Below are 20,932 nucleotides of genomic sequence, written 5' to 3'. Positions count from 1 at the left end.
GTTTGGTCGCTCCGCAGTTATAGCCTTTAGTGGAAATGGGGTATGTGCAAGACAAAGATCCCCTATGCCCTATTCCAATCCTTCAAATCCAAGTCGTGTCAAAAGCATGATTTATTTCCTCGCAGTGTCCTACGGAGAAATCATAAAGCCCATTTTCCAGATTGTGCGGATATTCCAGGCGGCGCCTGGAGGTGAAAGGTCAACCCTTGTACGGGTGTTACTAATGCAGGGGAGTCGGCAGCGGGAGATGGGAATCATAACCCGTCTGACCCAGTCACAGAAGAACAGCCCTATCAACATCTGCTTGCTCCCGCAAAGCTCATGTGGATATGCTCAAGCATCGTCTGCGGACCACAGGGTCACGGTGTCAATGTATGGCCTGCACACTGTACTATGGTTCCTAATTTGCACTTAACGGTAGCGATTGTGATCCGTCTGAAGTGCAGTAGGGCCACACAAGCGTTAAGTACTCCAACGTATGACCAAATCGCATTTTCTAAGACGCTCGAGTCCTCCAATAACCCAACCCCATACTATGAATATAACAGATAGCTATATGAGCTTAAAAAGTTTGACTCTGTCAAGTTGGCACAGTAATGGTAGTCTGTTGTACTCTCAAATCATATCTCTGCTTATTTTTCAGGAATAAGAATTAAATAGGGTTATATGAAAATTGCACAAGTTACTGAAGTGACTGGATAAGTTCTGTAAACGTACAGCCGTTTCAGATAGCCTCCGCTGCTTTTCCATTGCCACCGACGATAGATAGTGGATACTATCAGAAAGTCTGACCGTTTACAAAATCAATCCAGTAGCTTGCGTAACTTTTCGTAAGGTGAACGAAGATAAATGGGAATGTTTGCGACTGTTGTTGATAAGCCCAGCGAGACGTGTTGTGAAGTGATACGCTGATTGTGATACAAAGCGGTAGTGATGAAGGTGAAAACCGTAGTGATCAAACGTGTCATTAATATTAGCAGCGTGTAAGGGTACAGAAGCTTCTGAGAAAATCAATATCCTGCATCTTCACGTAGTGCTTATATGAAAGACTTTATGATTCTAGATGAAGATAATCTTCGAGGATTATCAGAAGCAGTTTTCAATCTTCTGTTCATCAAGGCGTCAAGGTTGTTTGCTGTTTTCCCCGCTGCGCTTTGGAGCTGAACTAATGAATGTTGTGATGGGGTGTGCCGACGGGGATTAAGACCGTACGTGTGCGTGGTGCAGGAAATCCGCGAACCGTGTGCAGAATCCAGAAAATACACAAACATCAATCAGCAAGGTGCCAAGTTCTCACTCTAGTCATCAGGTACTTCCAGGCATTGCCAGTGCTATACACGGTTTCCCGACGGCCATATTTACAAATACTATCTTAGATCGTTTGTGAAGGTTAGACATCCAGGTAAACAATATATTAAGACAATTCAAACTCTACAACTGGATAAAAATTCGGAGATTTTTATCTTAGATCCTACCACTCACAACTCTAAACGTTTATGATCATATTGACTTGGGGTCACATTTGCTTCTCTCATCAAATATATTACCAGATCGTTAAGAAATTCAAAGACACGTCTCATTCAATGAACGGCGGATGAAACAAAGTCCTGGAAGGTATGACATTTGCTACATTGGATAGATTGTACCACTCAAAACTTTTATGATCATATTGACTTGGGGCCTGCTTTTGCTTATATCCTCTAATATCATTCAGCATTCAGACATTCATAAATACAACAGAAAATTATTGGAGATTGCGACCTCAATGCGACCGCTGAATGACCAAAGATCTAACAGAACGCTCAACGGATTTCATAGATAAAGACCGAATATATTTACGTTTTGTGTGCTTTTTCGTCTTATTCTTATAATAATATTTTGCTGCCATATTCCGATTATGAAATCAAGGGCCACACAATTTTAGTCACTGCACGGTCGCCATCTAGTGGAAAAGGGGCTTAAACGAAAGATGTAACAAAGTCCTTGAATGTGTGACATGTGCTAACCACTGTGACAGCCGCAGACAGAACGTCTGGAACAAAAGGGTCGGCTGTTTTACCGGATCTAATCCGCAATATCTATCATACGTCCTCGGTTGTAGTCCTCGGGGAATTACGCAAAGTGGTCTTGAATACAATTTTCCTTTTGATGCCCTTTCGGTTTGGTATTTAAGAGTGCTACTTTGAATGTCAAAATCACCCAATCAAACAGATTCTGATTGTACTGAATTCCGTGTGTACTCAATAAAACATACGGTATGTACATTATTACCCATATAACATGTTGCTACTTATGACCAATCTATGCAACTTGTGTCCAAGCCGTTAAACTTAAGACTGTATTTATGGGTTTTTATACAATTTTTTTTTGTGGGCATGTAAATGATTTTTGTCATGGTAACACTTTGGGTTATGCTATGTATTCATACAGCAGTGAAAATTGTACATAATGAGAAACTGTTCATTCTTTACCAGTCTATTTTAGACATATCTCTCAGCGTCCCGGTGAAGGACTCAGTATCGGAGTTGAAGGCCAGTTATAGAGGGAGGACGGCCGCTTGCTTTTTCTGGTTCGGTTCTTCTTGGTATACGTATCAGGGACGGTTGTGTCTGCGGGGACCGGACCCGTCTTCTGCTGTGTCTTCTGCTGTGCCTTGGGCTGGGGCTGGGACTGGGGAGGTTGCGTAGTCTTCGTGACGGGCCTAGACATGGGGCGTGCCTAGAACAACACAGACATACAAGAACAGTACTGATTGATATATAGGGATATACTATCTATGTTGTGTGCGTGGCTTTCAGTGTACATGTATTGTTTGTAAATACCAGTGGTAATAACTTTTATGTAATTTTTATGTCCATGTTTTATGTCCAGGAAGATCGGATACTTACACATTGATGTATGTAAGGTACTGAATAAAGTATCCAAGTATCCAGGCAAGTAGTGGTTGAAATAGAAGAAGAAGAATGAATGAATGAATTGTTTATTTCATCATGTTGATGGGATATGAAAAGTGCATTGATTTAGGCTCTTCAATTAAAAAATACAGAAATTGTAGCGACAAAATTGAAAGCAAGTAAAGAAAAACATGAACAAAAGAATCGGCTTTGCTGAATAGGAAAATATGTAAATAGACAATTATGACTAACTGTCTCAAAGAATCGTTGGCACCACCTCTAGAGCTCGTATATAATTAGAACATCTTGTCATTCCAACTTATTACCTTAGAAGGTCTCTTCTTGCATTAAATACATATAATGTAGACTGCCAGCACCAGAACGGCGCCAAGTCTGTTAGTCTATAATTTGCTGAATTAGTTTTCCCTTGTGTTCACCTTCTCGGTTTGTTTGGTGTAACAGCCACAGACGTTGAGGATGAGCAGCGCGCACAGAACACCGTTGGTCAGGGTCAGCGCCATGTTGAACGCGTAGATACCGGTAAACTCCCTACTACGGCTGCAGCCTGGGGAGAAGAATAAGCCAGTTCGTAGTTTTAAATGCGTGTGCTTAGTCTTGGTATGGACACAGCACCATATCCACATGATAGTCCAAGACTTTTAAAGAGAAAAAAACATCATAAGCTATAGTTGTAATAGATTAATAAGATCTGTAGGCCCGTCTTATTTGACAATACTCTAAATTTTAGCTATGGGTGAATTCTGACTTTCAAAGTTGTAGCGTAGGTGTTGCAGACATAGAGCTAATTAGAGACAAGCAAACAAAACAAGCAAACAGACAAAACTCATGACAAAAGTCACCCGTACCTCCCTTCTCTGTTGAAAGGTACAGACTGGAGTTGCAGGCTCCAATGACGAGGCCCAGGAACACAAGGGTGTGCAGCAAACAGACGGCTTCATAGGCATAGGCTAAGACCATGGCTATCAACACCTGAAAAGTAACAGAAGCGCCACAAGCGACATGTCTGTGTACTGCATTTTCCCAGCTTTGCCGCGCCAATGTTGTTATTACGTGTATATATATATAGTCAAGTGACCACCTGGCTAATGTGACCACCTAAAAGTGACCAATGTGACCATCTAAAAGACATGGTGGTCTTTTAGATGATTTTCCCCATGAACCCAATAGCTCATATCCTGTCTATAACGACCACATGTTCACATAGCCCAGATTTCATCGGTCCCCGGGTGGTCTTCTTGAGCAGCTGTGACTGTACTTGGAAATGTGCCAACAAAATCAGTCCAGTCAAAAATTATCTGAATCACTTGATCCCTCAATCTGGTAACGTTTTCACATTATGTACAAAACAATGAGATTAATCAGCATAGTAGGCAGACCATGTTGACATACTTCATTGACATTAATAATAGGTATAAACATGGTCCCTAAATACATATTATCAGGTCGTTTATCAGACCGTTTAATTCAACTATTGATACGGTAATGTGACAGTCTACAAACAGGACCTATATACCGTTATCAGCCATTAATCTAAAATCTATTCAATTTCTGCTATATATAGCCATTATCTATAAACTAGCATTGTCGATGAATTTCCTTTCAGAAAGGTTACTGAATTCTTGGACTATTGGCATCAAAAATGCAAAGTTATTCTTGGCACTAGAATCGACGTGGAGTTTTATCATGTTTAAAAGTGATCTACTAATTCACAATGGAAAGCATGAATATAAATTTCTTCGAATAACTTTCTTTGACTCAAATGATCGACAGTAGATGGGCACAGAAAACAGGCTTACGGACAGCAAAAACAAAATTATCATCAACATTTCTGTTAGAAATAGGAACATTTGAAGGGGATTCACGTTGGTAAGCGACTGAACAAACATAGGGACGAGGCGTTACCAAAAGCAGTCTATATACTACGCTCACTACAAGTACTATAGCTAGCACGTTTAGAATAAGAATTTTACAATTAAAGCTTAAATTGTGAACATACTGGTTTTGGTGAAGATAAAAACGCATGATACAGATTTAAAAGAAAATATTCTTGATTCATGTACTTTGGCACAAATCTCTGACTAAAATAGTCCAGCATCCAACAACCAGCGAATGTAAATGTTCCTGCACACATACGCGAGAGTTGGACGTGCTTAGACCCTGCTTACCGGACAGGGAGGACGTGACAACAACGGAAAACAAAATTCCACACTTACCAAGCGATCGTTCTCCGTTATAGTGAGGATCCCTATTATAAGTGCCTGCAACAAAAGAGGGGATCTACTTAAAAGGGGACGCTGATGTCACATTCTTTTGTGTGGCATAAGACTTAGATTGTATGGAATCATGACACAGCAATTCAAAAAGCACACTAAACGGACGAAGTATCTTTCCAACAAAACGATTTAACAAAACTGAAGGGACAACCCAACTGTCTGGAGATAAATAAATGAACGAATTGGAAATGTTATCCACTTGCAACAATTTGTCAATGCATGTGGACTTTGTCGGTTTGATTGCGTATGAAGAAATAAATCACTTTTAGTTCAGGCTGTAGTACGAGTTAAATGTTGTAGAATTTTCATGCAGATCGTGACTGAACCAACCGCCGACAAGGCAACATCTGAGACACCTTTGCCCCAATAGTAGGGACAATTTTTGTACGACATAAGCACGACTACCTCAATAATGCTCTCAGTTTGCGACCGTACGCCGACTGTGACCGGGCCCTGTATTACACTTCTGATTACCATTAGCAACGACAAATTAACTGTTCTCCAATGCAAGCTAAATGCCCCTACTAAGTACCCCTGGTGATTTTAGCCGATTTCTACAACTTTGTTTTTTTTTTTCAACGGGAGTGAATTACTTCTTCCGATGAACCCAAATCACGGAAACAGAAGCCGTGGAAGAATACACATGACATACATTAAACATCTTGAAGCTGACAGCGATTTGGACTTGCAACAACTACCTGCAGCGATGGACGACAGAGAATACTGGAGACAACTAGTTGGAAGATTCCTAGTGAGTGAGTGTGATTGAGTTAAGTTAGACAAGCCGGTACCCCTACCGTGAATGCAGCGATGAATGAGAAGATGCTGCCGATGTCGAGCGCCACCAGGAAGCCCACCCCGCTGCACACCCCGGCGACAGACCCCAGGATCAGTAGGTTCACCGCCAGGACCCTGTTAGTCACCATCCGCAGCTCCATCACAGCGAGGGGAACACCAGAAGTGGTTTCAACAAGAGCCGGAAGGTCTAGCTACTGATTCGGTTTGATGCCGGTGCTGTTTTATGGACGAGCCACTTGTTTTCAGTTAGATTCTTCAAGTTTCTATCTCTGACGGCAACAACATGTTCTTGTCGACGAAATGATGTCTTAGGTTTGTCGCAGTTTTTCGAGGAAAGTTTGATCTTGCCGTACGCGCAAATCTATTTGGACATCCGTCGTTGTACAATCGCCGATTTGAATTACTTCAACTGTCCTGACTAAAAAAAGGTTACAGAGGGTGGTCCGTCCTCTTCCAAAATACCGTCTGACTTGTGCCGTACAGTTAGTTCATGGGCCAGGGTCATTCGAACACATACTAGCACCGCTTCCTAGACTGTCGTCTGAGACAGTTCCATGTTAAAGCCCGTTATAAAACGGTTTGCATGAGAAATGCTCCATGTACGCACCAGTAGCACTCGTCTAACGCAGACACGCATGCGCACGAAGTCATTCAAAAGCAACTCCTCCCTCCAACGTTACCAGAAGTTACAAATCCACCCGGATATCGACATGGGCTCTTTCCTACTGCCTAATAATTGGCTTGCACGAAGCCAACCTTCGCTCCGACATACCAAGTCTAGCGAGCGTAACTTGTATCAAACGTTCAACAACTATATTACTTATAAATCTTCAACAAACACCAACACAGATTTTCATTCTCAGAGCGCGAAGTAACACATCTGATAGGGGATCACGCTACAATTCACATTGTTAAGAAGAAGACGGGCTATTAACCGAGCTTGGGAAAATGTATAACGCTAGCCTGGTGGTATACTTGCCAATATGTCGAAAAGTTCATGACCAACACTACATATCGTGACACCAAATGCTGGATTACAAACTAAGTTCCTTTGTAAATGTCGGCTTGTATGTTCCCTACGAGTCAAACAAGTCGTTGATTTTTAACAAACACCGCGCAAACATGCGGCACGTATGTAACCATATCATGGTAACTGTTTGGAAAGTTTCCCTCCGGTTTACATAAGTTGTAACAAAACACTGTCTCCAAACACAAATGTGCAAAACACATGCGCACGAAATGCCTATTGAGTCAGATATGTAGGTCCTGCCAAGCCTCAGACATTCTAGAAATGAACGGACTTTGTCATCTTAATTGCTTGGGTAAGCTATGTTTGCTCAGCGTCTGCATTCAGCTTAAGTTTGAAATTGGTTTTTGATGTGCACGTCTCTTTGCGTTTCTCGGGTTACCAGTGCTCGATGCCTACAGGTGCGAAGTGTACATACTCGTCTTTATTTTCTTAATTTGACCTCAACTGATATTCATGACCTCTAAGTTAAAGGTCACTTAAAGTGGAGTATAAACTTAAAGTGGGGTGTAAACCTTTTGATAGGAAAATGCCCACATTAATTGGAATAGATTTGACCATTTATGGAATCCTGTTGTTATGCCACCTCTTTCTGTATAATGCAGACTCGGCAAAACCACTGTTTGTTGTTTGCGGTTGTTTTGATGACTTTAAGATGCTGTATTCCTGTAACACAAGAGACAAGGAGAAAGTAGTAGACACTATCCATGAACCAGCTTTCGCTCCACTATGTGTTTTGTATCATGTATTTGTGATGATATATGTTGATAAATTCATTAGGACTTAAATGATGTAATCCGTTATATTTTGTCTTACCCTTACCTCTTCCCTCATGAGCTCTATAAAAATCGGCCTGCTGGCTGAGTTGAGCTTCTCAAGAATAAAAAAAGGTTCAAGGAAACAAATAATCCCGTGGTTAGAATATAAAACCAGATGAAAATTGTACATATGGAAGTTTATCTATGACATTGCAGGCAGGGGGCGCCTCTAGATGAACTGTTCGAAAGATCGACGAACTCTCTTGAGGAAGTCGGACCCCAGTTCTGTGGTATCCTGTACAGGAGGGAAAGAGAAACAGTCAGCTCCATTGAAAACTTCATCAGATTGTGGCATTTACCGAAGAGGTCAAGATCCTAGACGTAGACATGAAAAACATATTAGACTTGAATACTTGGATACTTTATTTCCTCCATTATCCATCATGCATGAAACATGTAAGTAGCTAATCTTTCTGGAGTACAAAAACAACATAACACTGACAAAGCACATACAAGTTGTTACAGCTATTTACATACTACATTGAAATTAACTAGTTCATATACTTGACTTTGGAATGTGTACAGCCATGCTTACCTCCAACACGACCTTGTCGCAGGGCGGTACGGGAGGGGTGAAGATACTGGGGTCCTTTATGCCAGGCGTCACGTCGGTGAAAACCTGAGTAGTCATGGTGGAATCTGAAGGGGAATGTAAAAAACGACTATCATGTGGCAATTCTATTATCCATTGCTTACTATCCATACTGAACATATAGCATTAGAGTCGCAGTGTTTAAGAAGGGACGAAGCACGAAGCTGTTGGACAGGTTTTAATTAAGCAGACTTATACACCGAGCCGCATATTGAAAAACCCTCAACACTTTTCTGTAAAGAACGGGGGTGTGTCCTTGCTTTGCAACGACACACATCGACAAATTCCTCACACAGTTCCTCTTGTTACTTCAAATAAATGAGCACTGTGCCATGAGGTGAATGGTATGTATGAAATTCAGACTCAGAATTGTGGACAAACTTAAAGGTACTCACGCTCTCTCATGAGATTGACGGAGACCTGTGTGACAGGGTAGCAGCCATCCCGTGTCATGTCGGAAATGGCGTAGACGTTGTCCATCCCCGCTACTGTCGTCATGAACGCGTCACACTCCAGCCCGTCTGGCGCCATCCCGCCGAAACTGAACGTGCCGATGTGGGTGGCGTTGTCTAATGGGTAGAAAACATTTCATTGTACGTTGTAACGGAAATATCAAATCTTTATCCTAAGGCAACAAAAGGTCCCGGAATTATTCACTACATCATGATTAATAGTCTAAAGACAGAGACGCACAGACGAAATCCTACATTCGGAACCAAATTTCTTTGTAAGAGAAGTGAATCAAGTTAACAAGGTTAACAGTGTTACAAATTTCCAATTCATTCCAGGGTTGGTCTTAGGTTCATTCTTTTGCTCATAATAACGTCGTTTACCAATACAGTTCAACTTCAGTGTGAACGATAGTCTTAAGCCTGTTATGGCTTTGCCAAGCTAATACGTGCAATCATGAATGATATGAACTTCCACACTGCAGCCTTCCCCAGGTTGAATGGCCTCCCTCAGAGAACGTGACTTTTCCAGACTCGTGACGTAAGCAACTGGTCAAAGAAGGTTTATCATATGATTTTTTTTCCAGCACAACTCACCTGGGATGCATTGCTTTCTCATAGATCCTTTGAGGGCAAATTCCATACAAGAGTTGCCTTGTATCGCGTACTGTGTTCCCTGTGGATGATTACAACACTGTTAGCTTCGATAACCCGGCCAAAATATCCTACCCAATCATCAAACATCTGTCTTAAGAAGAGAGAGGAAGTTGAACCTACATACTAGTATAAATTGTAGATGTAGAAAGATAACATACAGTATTCATCTATCGTTCAATTGTTCTTCTACTTTATCACCATGACCTGTAGTTAGCTTGTGGGAGCACACAGTATATGTCCAAAAGCCCAAACAACTAAATATGTGCGTAACATAAGCTCTCATCGTCCAAGGCTTTATACGTTTGTGGGCACATTCAACATCAGGAACCCCTGTTAGCGAGTGGGAAAGCTGCCTTGGTAACTAAAATATACAGGAAAAGCCCATCATACATGTTTTCACACACATTATGTGGAATCATATTGATAAGAAGAGTTATGTACCTTCTTGTAATCCTGGATAACTTTGAGCTTGGTATTTCCCGACCCGGTCTCGTTCAGATTCTCGGCCAGTGCTAATTTCTGGTTGGTGAAGTCGTAGGAGACCTGTTAACCCGGAAACAATAGTGATATTAAAGGTTAGACACTGTAATGGTTTAATTTGATGAGCTTATACACAAGGGTACACTGTTGTTAAGCAATGGTTAGTCTTGGTGAAGTTGAACCCTTGGTGTGCCACAACGTGACAAGGTACAGCACTGAATTGCCTATCGATTCAGAGTATGGAGACATTAACTTGTATAAAGTTACATTGTCATTACAGCAAAATTTAAAACGTTTCAGATGGATCCTAGTTCTTGGCGGATTCTTAGCCTTTGTGCAATGAAAAATACCTGTCGTCAGTGTTCTTCCTACAAATGTCTTTCTTTTTAGTTTCTATCTTTACCTCGACAGTCCCGTACACGGTCCCTAGCTTGTCGTCCACCAGGAATCCCTGCAGCTCCTGTGTCGTGCCCTCCCATTGGTCGGGGGTGCAGCAAGGCTTCTGTCCCGCACACAGCCCCAGTACGGCCCACAACAGGACCGCGAACAACTGCATAGTGCTGCTGGAGATGTGCATGACTTGTCAAAGGAATATGCTATTCCTGCGACGATGATTTCTCAAACTACAAGCATGGTGATCGCGGTATGTTATCACATACGCCATGTAAACATCAATAATGATACTGATGTTCGAGCGTCCCTTTGGTAGCAAATACCAGGCCAGTAAAATTGCATTGTACACTGAGAAACATCTATTCTATATACTGAAAATTTGTTAGAACTGTCATGCAAATATCTTGTTTCGTATATATCATACTAAGTTGACTTATGACCATTGGCATTATCTGAAGAAGCAAATGCACAACAAATTGGACAGGATCAAACAGTTACCAAATGTTATCATTCTGGATCGGTAACGTTACATGAGGACCAAGTAGAAACATAACAAGTGCTATAAACAGAGATTAACATTATATTGAATGAATTGAATGCCCCGATTGATTTGATGACTCAATTTGCGATAAATACCTTTAGAAATAGGTGAGTTGAAAGAAGTCCTGCCCTCTCTCCGATCGACACTCGTGACTGTAAATATACCACTCACTGACCCGAGAAAACAAACAGGTTACATTTACTTTGGAGTAATCATTGACTCGGGTTGTAGGTTATAAGGCAGAGGTGGCTGCTGGTAAGAATGCTTTAAAATCAAATAAGGGCAGTTTTGTTTTTACTTGCGGATGATTGATTGATTTTTGCTTACCTTTCTCATCCGGTAGGGTACTGGTTGTGCCGTTGGTACGTAGCACTACGTACCCACCTGCATCTTAGGTGTAAACGTGCAGTAGGATGGGACGTGTGTTATCAGAAACAAACGCGACCTAAAGCACCTTTGTCCCCTCAAAATAAACATCATGTGAATTGTGTAAAGACTAGATAAGGACGGGTTCCTTACCGAATGGGTATTCGTTGTGCTGCTGACAGTAGGTGACGTATTCGCCTGTATCTCAACAACGTAAACGCCCAGTAGGGAGGGATGTGTATCATTATAAGCAAACGGCAACTAAAACGCCTTTGTCCCCTCCAAATAAACATCATGTGAATTGCGTACACATGAGAAGACGTACATACTCAAAGCGTTTTCAGGAGTTTCTTTAATCCCATTTCATAATTCTGAACATAATTCTGTAAATTACAGCACACCGACAGAACAATATTAATATTAACATATTCACATTTGTACACAACATGCAAAGTAAATTCATACCGTATAATATGACCCATCTAGGTCTCATAAAATAACCGTAACCATTATTTGTGTGCAAGTAACAACATTGAGTTTCATGTGTTATGTCCGCAGTGAAAGAGTATTGTATTTTGACATCCAAACGTTGTTTGGATGTTTGGGAATACCAGACCGTTTAAAAAGCCATATAAACTGTTCTGTGTAACAATTGACTCACATAATGAATTTGCGTCATTGGCAACAACAAATATGTGGTATAACATATAGCTTGCTTGTTTGTTTGTGATGGCGAATACCATGATAACTCTTTAGTCTTTGGCATGCAATTATATATGAAGTTGAACATCATGTTTATCATGTTTCTCCTCATTGTTAAAGACCAATTTCTACTAATATGAATACATTTTGCATATTCTACAAATGCCAAAAGACATTAAGATACTGCTCCCATATCTAGCTTAAGTTGTATTCATATCCATATATCTATTTAAATCACACATCTCCCATCTTCACAAAAGATTTTCACTCATGAATAAGAAGAAAGTGGTACATTCAAACTATGGTACAAGTACCCGTTGTGATCCGATCTCAACATAAATATAACTCAACCACAGCAGACTATTCTAAATAATTCACATTTCAAACTTTCCAACCAAGAAAACAGATATAGTTATTAATACAAAGCATTTATGTAACAGATAAGCTAAATAACATTCCAGTATAAAAGATTATACAAACACCAGGAGTTGGGGAACAGAATATAAAATCCAGACTAAAGTGCAACATAGCATGCAGCATTTTGCATTCACAATATTCTGAATTAATATAATACAATGTAATTATTGCTTCTTGGTTTCCACTATACCTAATGGCACAGACAGTAAGTTTTGGAGCATTGAGCTTTGGCTAGTCCAGGTACATCCTAAAGAGAAAAGTTTACACCATGAATAGATTTAGGCTGAAAGACTTGTTGGAAAGACTTGTAAAACTACTGGCCACAACTAGGAATACTAACTACATGTAGCATGACTGGCATGATTATGTTCAGCAGTTGCTACAAACTACAGCACAATCATGCTAAAGCTAACTGGGTTTTTGCAATATCTATACTTATTATATTAATTGTTAGTAATGGTACATGTACATGCAAGTGTTAGTTGATGATATATCAGTAATTCCTGTATCATGCATGGAATATGATAACATGAAGTATCTAAGTGACTAATTTGACATGATATTCTGCTATGCTTTAGGTTACACATCAGACCTTTTAGCAACAATATTTTGTTAAAGGGTAGCTGCTATCTCTGTATGTACAAGATGCAATGTTGACAATGTTTACCAAATCCATTCACTACTTTCATATCAAACCTTAGCTCTAGCATGCTTCCTAAATCTACCTTTTCAAAATACAATAATGTTCAGTATAAATTAGTAAGTACAGATTTTAATAGTATGTGAAGTTAGTTGTAGCAAATCTGTTGTTTCAGCAATTGTGAAGTTAATGCCTTGTCTGGCTGTCAGCTTATAATAAGCTCCTGTTTCTGGTTGTCATTAGTGGTGACTATAAGACAGGATTCATACAACTCCGGGCACCAAAACTCAAGACTGATGATGTTTGGACTTCAGAATGGTATCAAAACACACAAACTGATGCACCATTTGGCAAAGACCTTGTGGGTCTTCCATGTGGCAAGGGCAGGAATATTAAAGTTCCATACCCTGCTTTTTTTATGTACTAGGTACCATCCTCTGCTGGCTCTCCCTTTTCCGTAGTTAGATAGTGAAGAAAGAGAGCCATTGTTAACTATGGAGGATTGAACTGAGGCTAGCATTTTACTCAAAGAGTGGTCTTAGAATCATCTTCAAAGATATCAACTACATCATTCTACAGTAATTTGATCCCAGCCTAAAGAGAGTGTATGAATCCTGTCTGAGGTGACTATAGTGAGGACTACTGCAGCAGTTCCGTGCAGGTGACTCGGGTGACTACTGGTGAAGAGCAGCCTGTCTCATCTCATGCACAACACACGCCTTGTAGCCATCCCAACCCTCATGCTTGATCAGATGACTCTGAAATACCAAATGCACAAACATATTACTGGAAGCTTAAACTTTCAGTTACTACCACCAAATGTCCGTCACACAGTCAATGATCTTTGGCCATATTTGTTGACTCCTAGAAGATTGCTGAATTTAAAAATGGCCAGAGACTCAAGCATCAAGCAAATTTTCATCTGAAAATCTTCCCCATCACATTGGACAGGGCTAAGATACCTGCGAATATGGCCAATCTCTAAAAATCGTGTAATAATCTTGGGAACATTGGGCACGTTACTGATGAAAATGTCACCGGTGGCCAATAGTTTTCCTGATGTGCGACGGACATAATCTGATTCTCTGGGAAGAAAACTATCACTGTATTAGAGTGAATAAACATGATAATGTTAATGACATGCTGCAAGCCATTTCTGTAATTAAGGACACATGTTTAATTGTTATGCAGGATAACCCATTACCAATTCAACACACCACAAGAGTCTTTAGAATGTAGAATCACCAGTTGTGAGCATGTTATCAAAAGACACCTCTGCAGAGGTTCACCAACCCTGTTATATACAATCATATCATCTACCTCCCTGTTCCAATCATGTTGATAGCTTCACAGACAAATTCTGCCAAGAAAATCTTATTTCTTTTTATAACCCGTCAAAGTCACTTAATTTTCCTTCCTCATACACTCACTGGTAACCTTAACTAATTCCTTCTTAGATCCTTCATGGCTCACCCATCTCTGTTGGTTTTACCTCTGCCTACTGTAAAAGTTTCCGTCTTAGTCTTTTCCATGTGACATTTTTTATTGTGAAAGTCTACAAGGGCTACCTTCAACACTAAAATGCCAGCTTCCATATCATTTTGCAAAATTACATTAAATCATCCACATTTACACTTTACTGCTTGATATCATCTGTCAAGGAAAGTTATTTGCATACATAACAATTTCTATCCAAGGCATGTGACATACAGTTTATGATTTATTCAAAACTGTCCTGTATGGCACATTGGTGATGAAAGTCCTGCTTATACATGTAATACAACTGTTACAACTAACCTAATTTTAGTCATAAAAGTGATAAAACATAAGGAAAGTCTAATAAGATCAAATAGTCATGATGACGGACTAAAAAGTGTGTGCTATCATTAGTGAGATGAACTTCCAGTGAGGCTTAAAGGACTAGAGAAGGTTTATTAAGAGAAATATCCTCCACTGCTTCGTCGTGACTGCTGGTCGTACTGCCACCACTTCAGTAGCGGGTTCCTCTTCACTTTCTTCTTAATGCAGGAGGCAAAACTAAACCAGTCATCAGCATATTCATGGTCTTCTGCTGCCTGGGATGGTGGAAGTTAGACCGATACAGATGTAAGAAAATGAAAGAAGCATTCTGAGAGGGTTAGAATTCCCTGCAAGTGATAGCTGCCATAATTTGATTGTAGTATGTCGCTGTGATAGTTTGTTTCTAACAGTGCTATACAATTCCTACTCCTGGTTCTGCATACTTGCAGGAAAGGATCTAGGATAAAGTTCTATAAAGAGCCAAACATAAACAGAAATCCCAAATGTGCTCCATGTTTATAAACTCTGCATCAATTTGAAAGGTGGTCAATGAATATATGGGGCATGACAATAAGAGTCAAAGTAATAATAAAAGTGCTACTTGAATAATAAACTACAATGATCTCAACTCAAGAGAAAGGTGGCATTGTTCTACAACACTGCAACTGCAAGTACACATACCACTTCAAGCCACACTCTACACTGCAGGAAGCATTTTTACCACAAACACAGCAGAAAAAGACAAATACCTAGAATAAGAAAGCTCTGCAAAACTAGATGTGTGCAACCAAACACCGCAGATTAGCAGTTAACAAAAATAGACAGTCACATGGTCAAGAGTCTCCTGACCATAAACACAGGTTAGCTTGATGTTAGTGAATGGCAAACAGAACAAAAGCTTGGGGCATGCTTTCTGAACACCACAGGCTTGATGCATAGCTTGACTTAGAATTTTGTAGATATTTCCTCTTTGGTTGGCCATGTATTTTCAGTCTCAAAGCAAATTTGAAATGAAAACATTCAAAGTTTCGGTTCTCGTTTAAAATCACAGAGTGGAAAGAACATGTACACACTCTTTGAAAATGAGTGGGGTGTTCAAAAAGCCAGTCCATAACTAAGGCAGGAATGCTTACTGACGTGGATAGGGTTGGACATGGTAGGAGCGAGGTGCAACACTTAAGCTGTAACCACGTCTTTTAGACAAGTCTTGTAGCCTTCCCAGCCGTGGTAAGTCTCAGCCTTTTTCTTCTGCACACATGTAGGGACAGGAGATATATTAGATATAGTAATAACAGTTAAAGCTGCAAGGATACCTCTTGTCAAAGACATGTCCAATAGGGTTGTTGTTTATGTATACATTGTACTACTCATGGAGAAAAGGTCCAGCAATTTTACAGTTACAATGTTGTCTTATTACCAATATTTGATTCAGTTGTAGTCATTCCCTCTATAAAAAGAATTCAAAAATTTTTCAAATCAATTTGGCCACAATTGATTTTTATAAGTTATTGATGTTTGTTTGAATGGTGCACACATGTACACAGACATGCATTTGGGATAGCTCCAACAGGAACAGGACAATACTCCAACTGTTAAATGTCTAAATGTTGTGAAACAAATTCAGTGATACTGGAAATGGTCTGCCTGGAGATGAGAATGGGTATATGCATGTAGGGCTATGTACCTGAACATATGTAACGCCAGTGTACAGATACATGTACCAGTATGGAGATTTAGGTACAAATGTACAGGTCTGAATTACCTGTACCTGTCAACCATTTCAATGATTGTCTTGTAAGTTGTAGGACATATCTTTCTACGAGGGCTAAGACATGAATAATCATTTCTGATCAGTGTTTTTGTATTGTAAGTAGCCTGGGTACCATCCTCCGTAGTAACCAATGTGGGGATTTGCCCCCCAGGGCACATTGAAAAACGCCATCACAGGCGATATGTTACCCCTGGATAAATAAAAATAAACAAACAAACAAACCACTAAGCTCAATATTTTTGTTTGCTAATCTGTGGTTAGCAAGCAAAAAGGTTGAGCCAGTGGTTACTACAGAGGATGGTACACAGGCCATTCAATAAGTAGATGGAGATGGACACTTCACTGGCCTACTATGGGGTGCTTGCCTAGAGGGAACATATAGCATCACTTCAACTTTCTGTCCATGACAAAGCATATTGGAATGAAAGTACAATTAGCAATATTACAGTGACTGATAGCACACACACAGTGCCTGATAGCTCACACACAGTGCCTACATGTAAGCCACAGACACTTGGTGAGGCATTTAGTGGAAGAAATGGTTATTCCTGAAGGTCTACACTTACAGTGCTTTGGCTGTTGCTTTACCTTATATAAAATAATTCTCTGTCATGGAGAGTCATAAATAGGAGCAGTTTGACTATTTGGGTTGACCAGACAGTTAATCTAAAAATGTCTGACTAACTGGACAATAAATCTCTCTGCATAGTATCATATCATTAAGTTGTTGCCTTTCCCTAGTACAGTCAAACCTGCCCAAGGCGACCACCCGGGGGACAGAGCAAAAACGGTCGCGATGGACAGGTGGTCGCCATGAAGAGGATTCCAATCATAACATGTTTCCAGGTCGAGGTGTTCAAATACAGTGTACTACGTAGATGGATGGAAAATTATGTGATTTTAGACAGCATGACCCCCACCAGGTTCAATTCTCGTTGATAGAAAGATCCTACAGAAATTGCATTTTCTGTTATCGTTGTAATAGTATTTGTATAACGTTACCGTTACATCGTGAACAAATGTCACAATTTTGACTAAAAACAAAGTCTGCCTCGATGATCTCGCATTTACACGTTACGTTAAAGTAAGAGTACGCAAAAACAAGCATATAAAATCTAGGTTTTAAGGCCTAAGACAAATCCCTAGAAAACAACTGCTGACCCCAGCCTTCTTTTGGGCGCCGACCGCTGGATTAAAGCGGCAAAAAGTTTTTGATCTGACAACCGAAGGATGAAAACAAGAGTTGTGATACCGCCGCCGAGCAGGCGACCGCATTGAAAGGTAACAGTGGAGCAGAACGCACAGCGTCGGCGATTACAAGCAAGCAGCGCCCAATAAAGGTTTAAAGAATCATGGAAATAACAAGGATATAAGAATATTAATTTTCATCAATATTGAGAGTATTCTAAATATTCATACACAGAAGCGTCGTGTTTTAGAAAAGTCAGCGTTATGCCGCGCTGAAACAAAGATGGCGTCGCGGACCAGAAACAACATGTCTCGGCCAACGTTTTGCCCTCCACCGCGGTGTCATTTTCCGGCGGAATTTAGTAAGACAGAGACACATTTTTGTTGAAAATACAAGAAATGGATAGTAATTTCTGTGAAATCTGACTTTTTGACGCCATGCACTACGTGATCGTTTTGAGAATTGAGTTCAAACCGAACCGAGCTTGCGGTAAACTATAAAATTACGATGGGCACAGCAACATCGATATTTAGGTAAAAGTATTCACAATCCTTTGTATTTACAATGTTTATAGTGGGAACGTTTTATTAAAACATTTCATGGAGGAATCAATGCTATTCATATTGTTTTGTCCGTCAAGGTCTTAAAAACATTTCCGCGAAATCCGACAGCACAATTCAATGTCACCACACGCTGGAAAAACGCAGTCGCCATGGCCAGGGATTGTGCTCCGTGCGGTCCCAATTCGTGGCGGTCGCGGTCGCGTTGGACGGGTGGTCGCCTTGGGCAAGCCGCTTAATGCTTGTGCCTATGGGGAAAATTTTCGGGACCGAGAAAAAGCGGTCGCCATGGCCAGGTGGTCGCGTTGAAGAGGTGGTCGCCTAGGCAGGTTTGACTGTAGTCAACTTTGTTCTGCCGCTGCAGTGGTCTGCCTTTCCCTGCAGCATTTTTCTCGTTTTTCTTAACTCGTGGACAAATTTTTTATACACCTATTAACCATTTCAAGAATAAATAAGAAAGAAATTAAAGAAATTAAAAAACAAGTCTGATTCTTTCCATGGAAATTCTCACAACAAGGAACACTTTCCTAACTCTCTTAGTTAAGAATTCAAAGTATTTCTCAAAAAGATTTTCACCCTCAAGAATATCTAGAAAGTCAAGTCCAAATTTTTCTTGTTTTTATTGACTTCAAGAGTATTTTTCTTGTTGTTTTTAAAAGAATATCAGAATTTTTCTCTCCCCCTTCTTGAAAAATCTTAATGCCCAGCTCACCCTGAACCCGCGGTGGATGCGGTCCTTCATGACACTGATGAACTCCTTGTGGCTCAGCTTGCCGTCCCCGTCCTCGTCAAAGATCTGGAACACGGTGTTGATGACGTGCGGCGCCAGGTCGATCCCCGTCGACACCTTCACCGCCCGCTGGAACTCAGCTGGTAAAACAATAAAAAAGACTCTTTGTACACAATCAAGTGATTTGTTCAACCAACTTAATCGCTATTGTTTTTTAATGGGGAGATAAAAGGTGGTGGAAGGAGAGGGACCAATACTGTGCCGTAGACATAGTGGGTAACCCACACATTACAGAAAAAGTGGAATCGTTCGTCTTCCACTGTCTCGGAAAAAGAAGTCGAGCCCAATATGTTAGACTTTAGTGTCAGCATTTAGACTGGTCTCTCAGTAGACACGTGCTATATTGTTACCCATTGTCTGTCCGTTGTTTCATGTTACTTGTACTTGCAATAAGCCTACGGGCAAGAACTTGCAATTCCGATAACAACCCACTGCCCCTACAGCCTCAAAAAGGCTATGGGACTACAGTAACCTTTATCTTTTATTTCATCTTAGTCTATGACAGATAAGGACTCTTTGAAAACATACCTTGTTCCACAGGCTGGTTAGCAAATGTGTACATTTGCATGGCAATAGCAAAGTCGTCCAGATTGTTCAGGAACTGGAAAAAGGGCTTGAACTGGTCAAAGGTGATTCCCTGTTGGACAGAGTAGAAAGACAGATGGTCACACTCACTTCAAACTCACCACATTTACACCAGCCTGTATTGTGGCAGCTATTCCTGCAGATTGTGCCCTAAACCAACCAAGTGATACACCATATGAAGCTTATTGAAGCAGAAAAGTTGCTGCAGTAAGACGTTACATTTTGCATCTCTACCTGAAAAGCAATATTTGTTTCTGAGGAAAACTGTGGCATTAGCAGGGTCAAATGTGGGAAGAAAAACTATTTTGCTTACATCCATATTGAGACTCTTTCTTCAATGCCCCTCACCAGCAGTTGCAAACCTAAACCTAAACCCAAGCTTCTACATGACTGCCCCAATATGTCAAGGTTATAAATGATCACCCTTTGTTTCTTTTTAACATTTTCTCCAGATCCATCTTTCACAACATGTTTTCCTTCTGCTGTTTTTCCAGCCCCAGGCTATATAATATCGTAAGTGTAATTAAAAAAATGGAAAAACTTTATGGCAGACTCTTTACCATTCATCACAAGCTTACATACTACTAAGTACATTACGTACTAGAGTCATCTTTACCTGAGCTTACCCTTTTAAAGTTTAATCAAATATGTATTGATCTTTCAAAGTGAGTGCTAAAATTCTACCGTGACACAAGAAAAACCTGCTGCCATTGTGCATATCATTTGATGATCTTCGAATTTGCCCATTTATATATGGAACAAATATTTCAATTATAACAATCAAATTTCTGAAAGATCATACAGTGCTTAACGAAAAATAAACTGTTCTTTATATGTTTGTGAAGGTTAGACATCCAGGTAAACAATATATAAAGAGAATTCAAACTCTACAACTAGATAAGAATTCAGAGATTTATTTCTGGACGTTTCGAGTGACATCCATCACTCTTCTTCAGCGTCATCATTTTAGTGATGCTGAAGAAGAGTGATGGATGTCACTCGAAACGTCCGGAAATGAATCTCTGAATTCTTATCCAGTTGTAGAGTTTGAATTCTCTTTATTAACTGTTCTTTAACTCAAAGAATTGCCTTTCAAAATTTTTCTTCATTTATACACCAGTATTTAGTCCCAGTTGAGCATAATTATACAATTATAGACTTCATTGTCA

General features: G+C 40.2%; 3 protein-coding genes across 16 annotated transcripts in view; all 3 read right to left on the bottom strand.

Moving 5' to 3' along the window:
- Positions 1-1,385: 1,385 nt before the first annotated feature.
- Positions 1,386-7,298, bottom strand: LOC136436265 (uncharacterized). The gene is made up of 5 exons (XM_066430096.1): positions 5,986-7,298; positions 5,129-5,173; positions 3,761-3,884; positions 3,332-3,459; positions 1,386-2,718 (listed from the first exon to the last, which is right to left on the bottom strand). Exons 1-5 carry the CDS (start codon positions 6,124-6,126, stop codon positions 2,494-2,496), a joined length of 663 nt encoding a protein of 220 aa, XP_066286193.1. The 5' UTR covers positions 6,127-7,298; the 3' UTR covers positions 1,386-2,493.
- Positions 7,299-7,743: 445 nt separating this feature from the next.
- On the bottom strand, positions 7,744-11,135 carry LOC136436264 (mammalian ependymin-related protein 1-like). 2 transcript variants are annotated; one of them, XM_066430094.1, is made up of 7 exons: positions 11,039-11,135; positions 10,413-10,572; positions 9,971-10,072; positions 9,470-9,548; positions 8,819-8,992; positions 8,367-8,470; positions 7,744-8,066 (listed from the first exon to the last, which is right to left on the bottom strand). In XM_066430094.1, the coding sequence occupies exons 2-7, from the start codon at positions 10,563-10,565 to the stop codon at positions 8,001-8,003; spliced, it is 678 nt and encodes a 225-aa protein (XP_066286191.1). In that variant the 5' UTR covers positions 10,566-10,572; positions 11,039-11,135; the 3' UTR covers positions 7,744-8,000. The 2 variants fall into 2 exon arrangements, with proteins under 2 accessions (XP_066286191.1, XP_066286192.1); XM_066430095.1 differs by having other exon boundaries at positions 10,413-10,569; positions 11,039-11,116.
- A 508-nt stretch (positions 11,136-11,643) lies between these two features.
- The window catches only part of LOC136436254 (calcium uptake protein 3, mitochondrial-like), a 49,446-nt gene continuing 40,157 nt past the window's right edge, over positions 11,644-20,932 (bottom strand). For 6 of the 13 annotated variants that reach the window (XM_066430062.1, XM_066430071.1, XM_066430063.1 and 3 more), the window contains 4 exons: positions 20,187-20,264; positions 19,707-19,815; positions 19,101-19,258; positions 14,981-15,143 (listed from right to left, as the gene is read on the bottom strand). In XM_066430062.1, the coding sequence (XP_066286159.1) occupies positions 15,003-15,143; positions 19,101-19,258; positions 19,707-19,815; positions 20,187-20,264 (486 nt within the window). In that variant the 3' untranslated portion in view covers positions 14,981-15,002. Of the gene's footprint in view, positions 13,827-14,980; positions 15,144-16,001; positions 16,117-19,100; positions 19,259-19,706; positions 19,816-20,186; positions 20,265-20,932 lie in introns of those variants that run through there. The other 7 variants (XM_066430068.1, XM_066430066.1, XM_066430070.1 and 4 more) reach the window with 7 other exon arrangements.

The sequence above is a fragment of the Branchiostoma lanceolatum genome, chromosome 6 (genome assembly GCF_035083965.1).
Source record: "Branchiostoma lanceolatum isolate klBraLanc5 chromosome 6, klBraLanc5.hap2, whole genome shotgun sequence".
Classification (NCBI taxonomy): Eukaryota; Metazoa; Chordata; class Leptocardii; order Amphioxiformes; family Branchiostomatidae; genus Branchiostoma; species Branchiostoma lanceolatum.
This window is presented reverse-complemented; position numbering and strand designations above follow the sequence as displayed.

What these genes read in the sequence shown, in the direction of transcription:
- LOC136436265 (XM_066430096.1), bottom strand. Translation starts at nt 6,126, where the DNA reads ATGGAGCTGCGGATGGTGACTAACAGGGTCCTGGCGGTGAACCTACTG. An exon ending in CATTCATCGCTGCATTCACG is followed by an intron (nt 5,174 to 5,985) that starts GTAGGGGTACCG and finishes CTTTTGTTGCAG; the next exon opens with GCACTTATAATAGGGATCCT. An exon ending in CCTTTCAACAGAGAAGGGAG is followed by an intron (nt 3,460 to 3,760) that starts GTACGGGTGACT and finishes TCTTCTCCCCAG; the next exon opens with GCTGCAGCCGTAGTAGGGAG.
- LOC136436264 (XM_066430094.1), bottom strand. Translation starts at nt 10,565, where the DNA reads ATGCAGTTGTTCGCGGTCCTGTTGTGGGCCGTACTGGGGCTGTGTGCG. An exon ending in TTATCCAGGATTACAAGAAG is followed by an intron (nt 9,549 to 9,970) that starts GTACATAACTCT and finishes AATCATCCACAG; the next exon opens with GGAACACAGTACGCGATACA. An exon ending in CGTCAATCTCATGAGAGAGC is followed by an intron (nt 8,471 to 8,818) that starts GTGAGTACCTTT and finishes ATTCCCCTTCAG; the next exon opens with ATTCCACCATGACTACTCAG.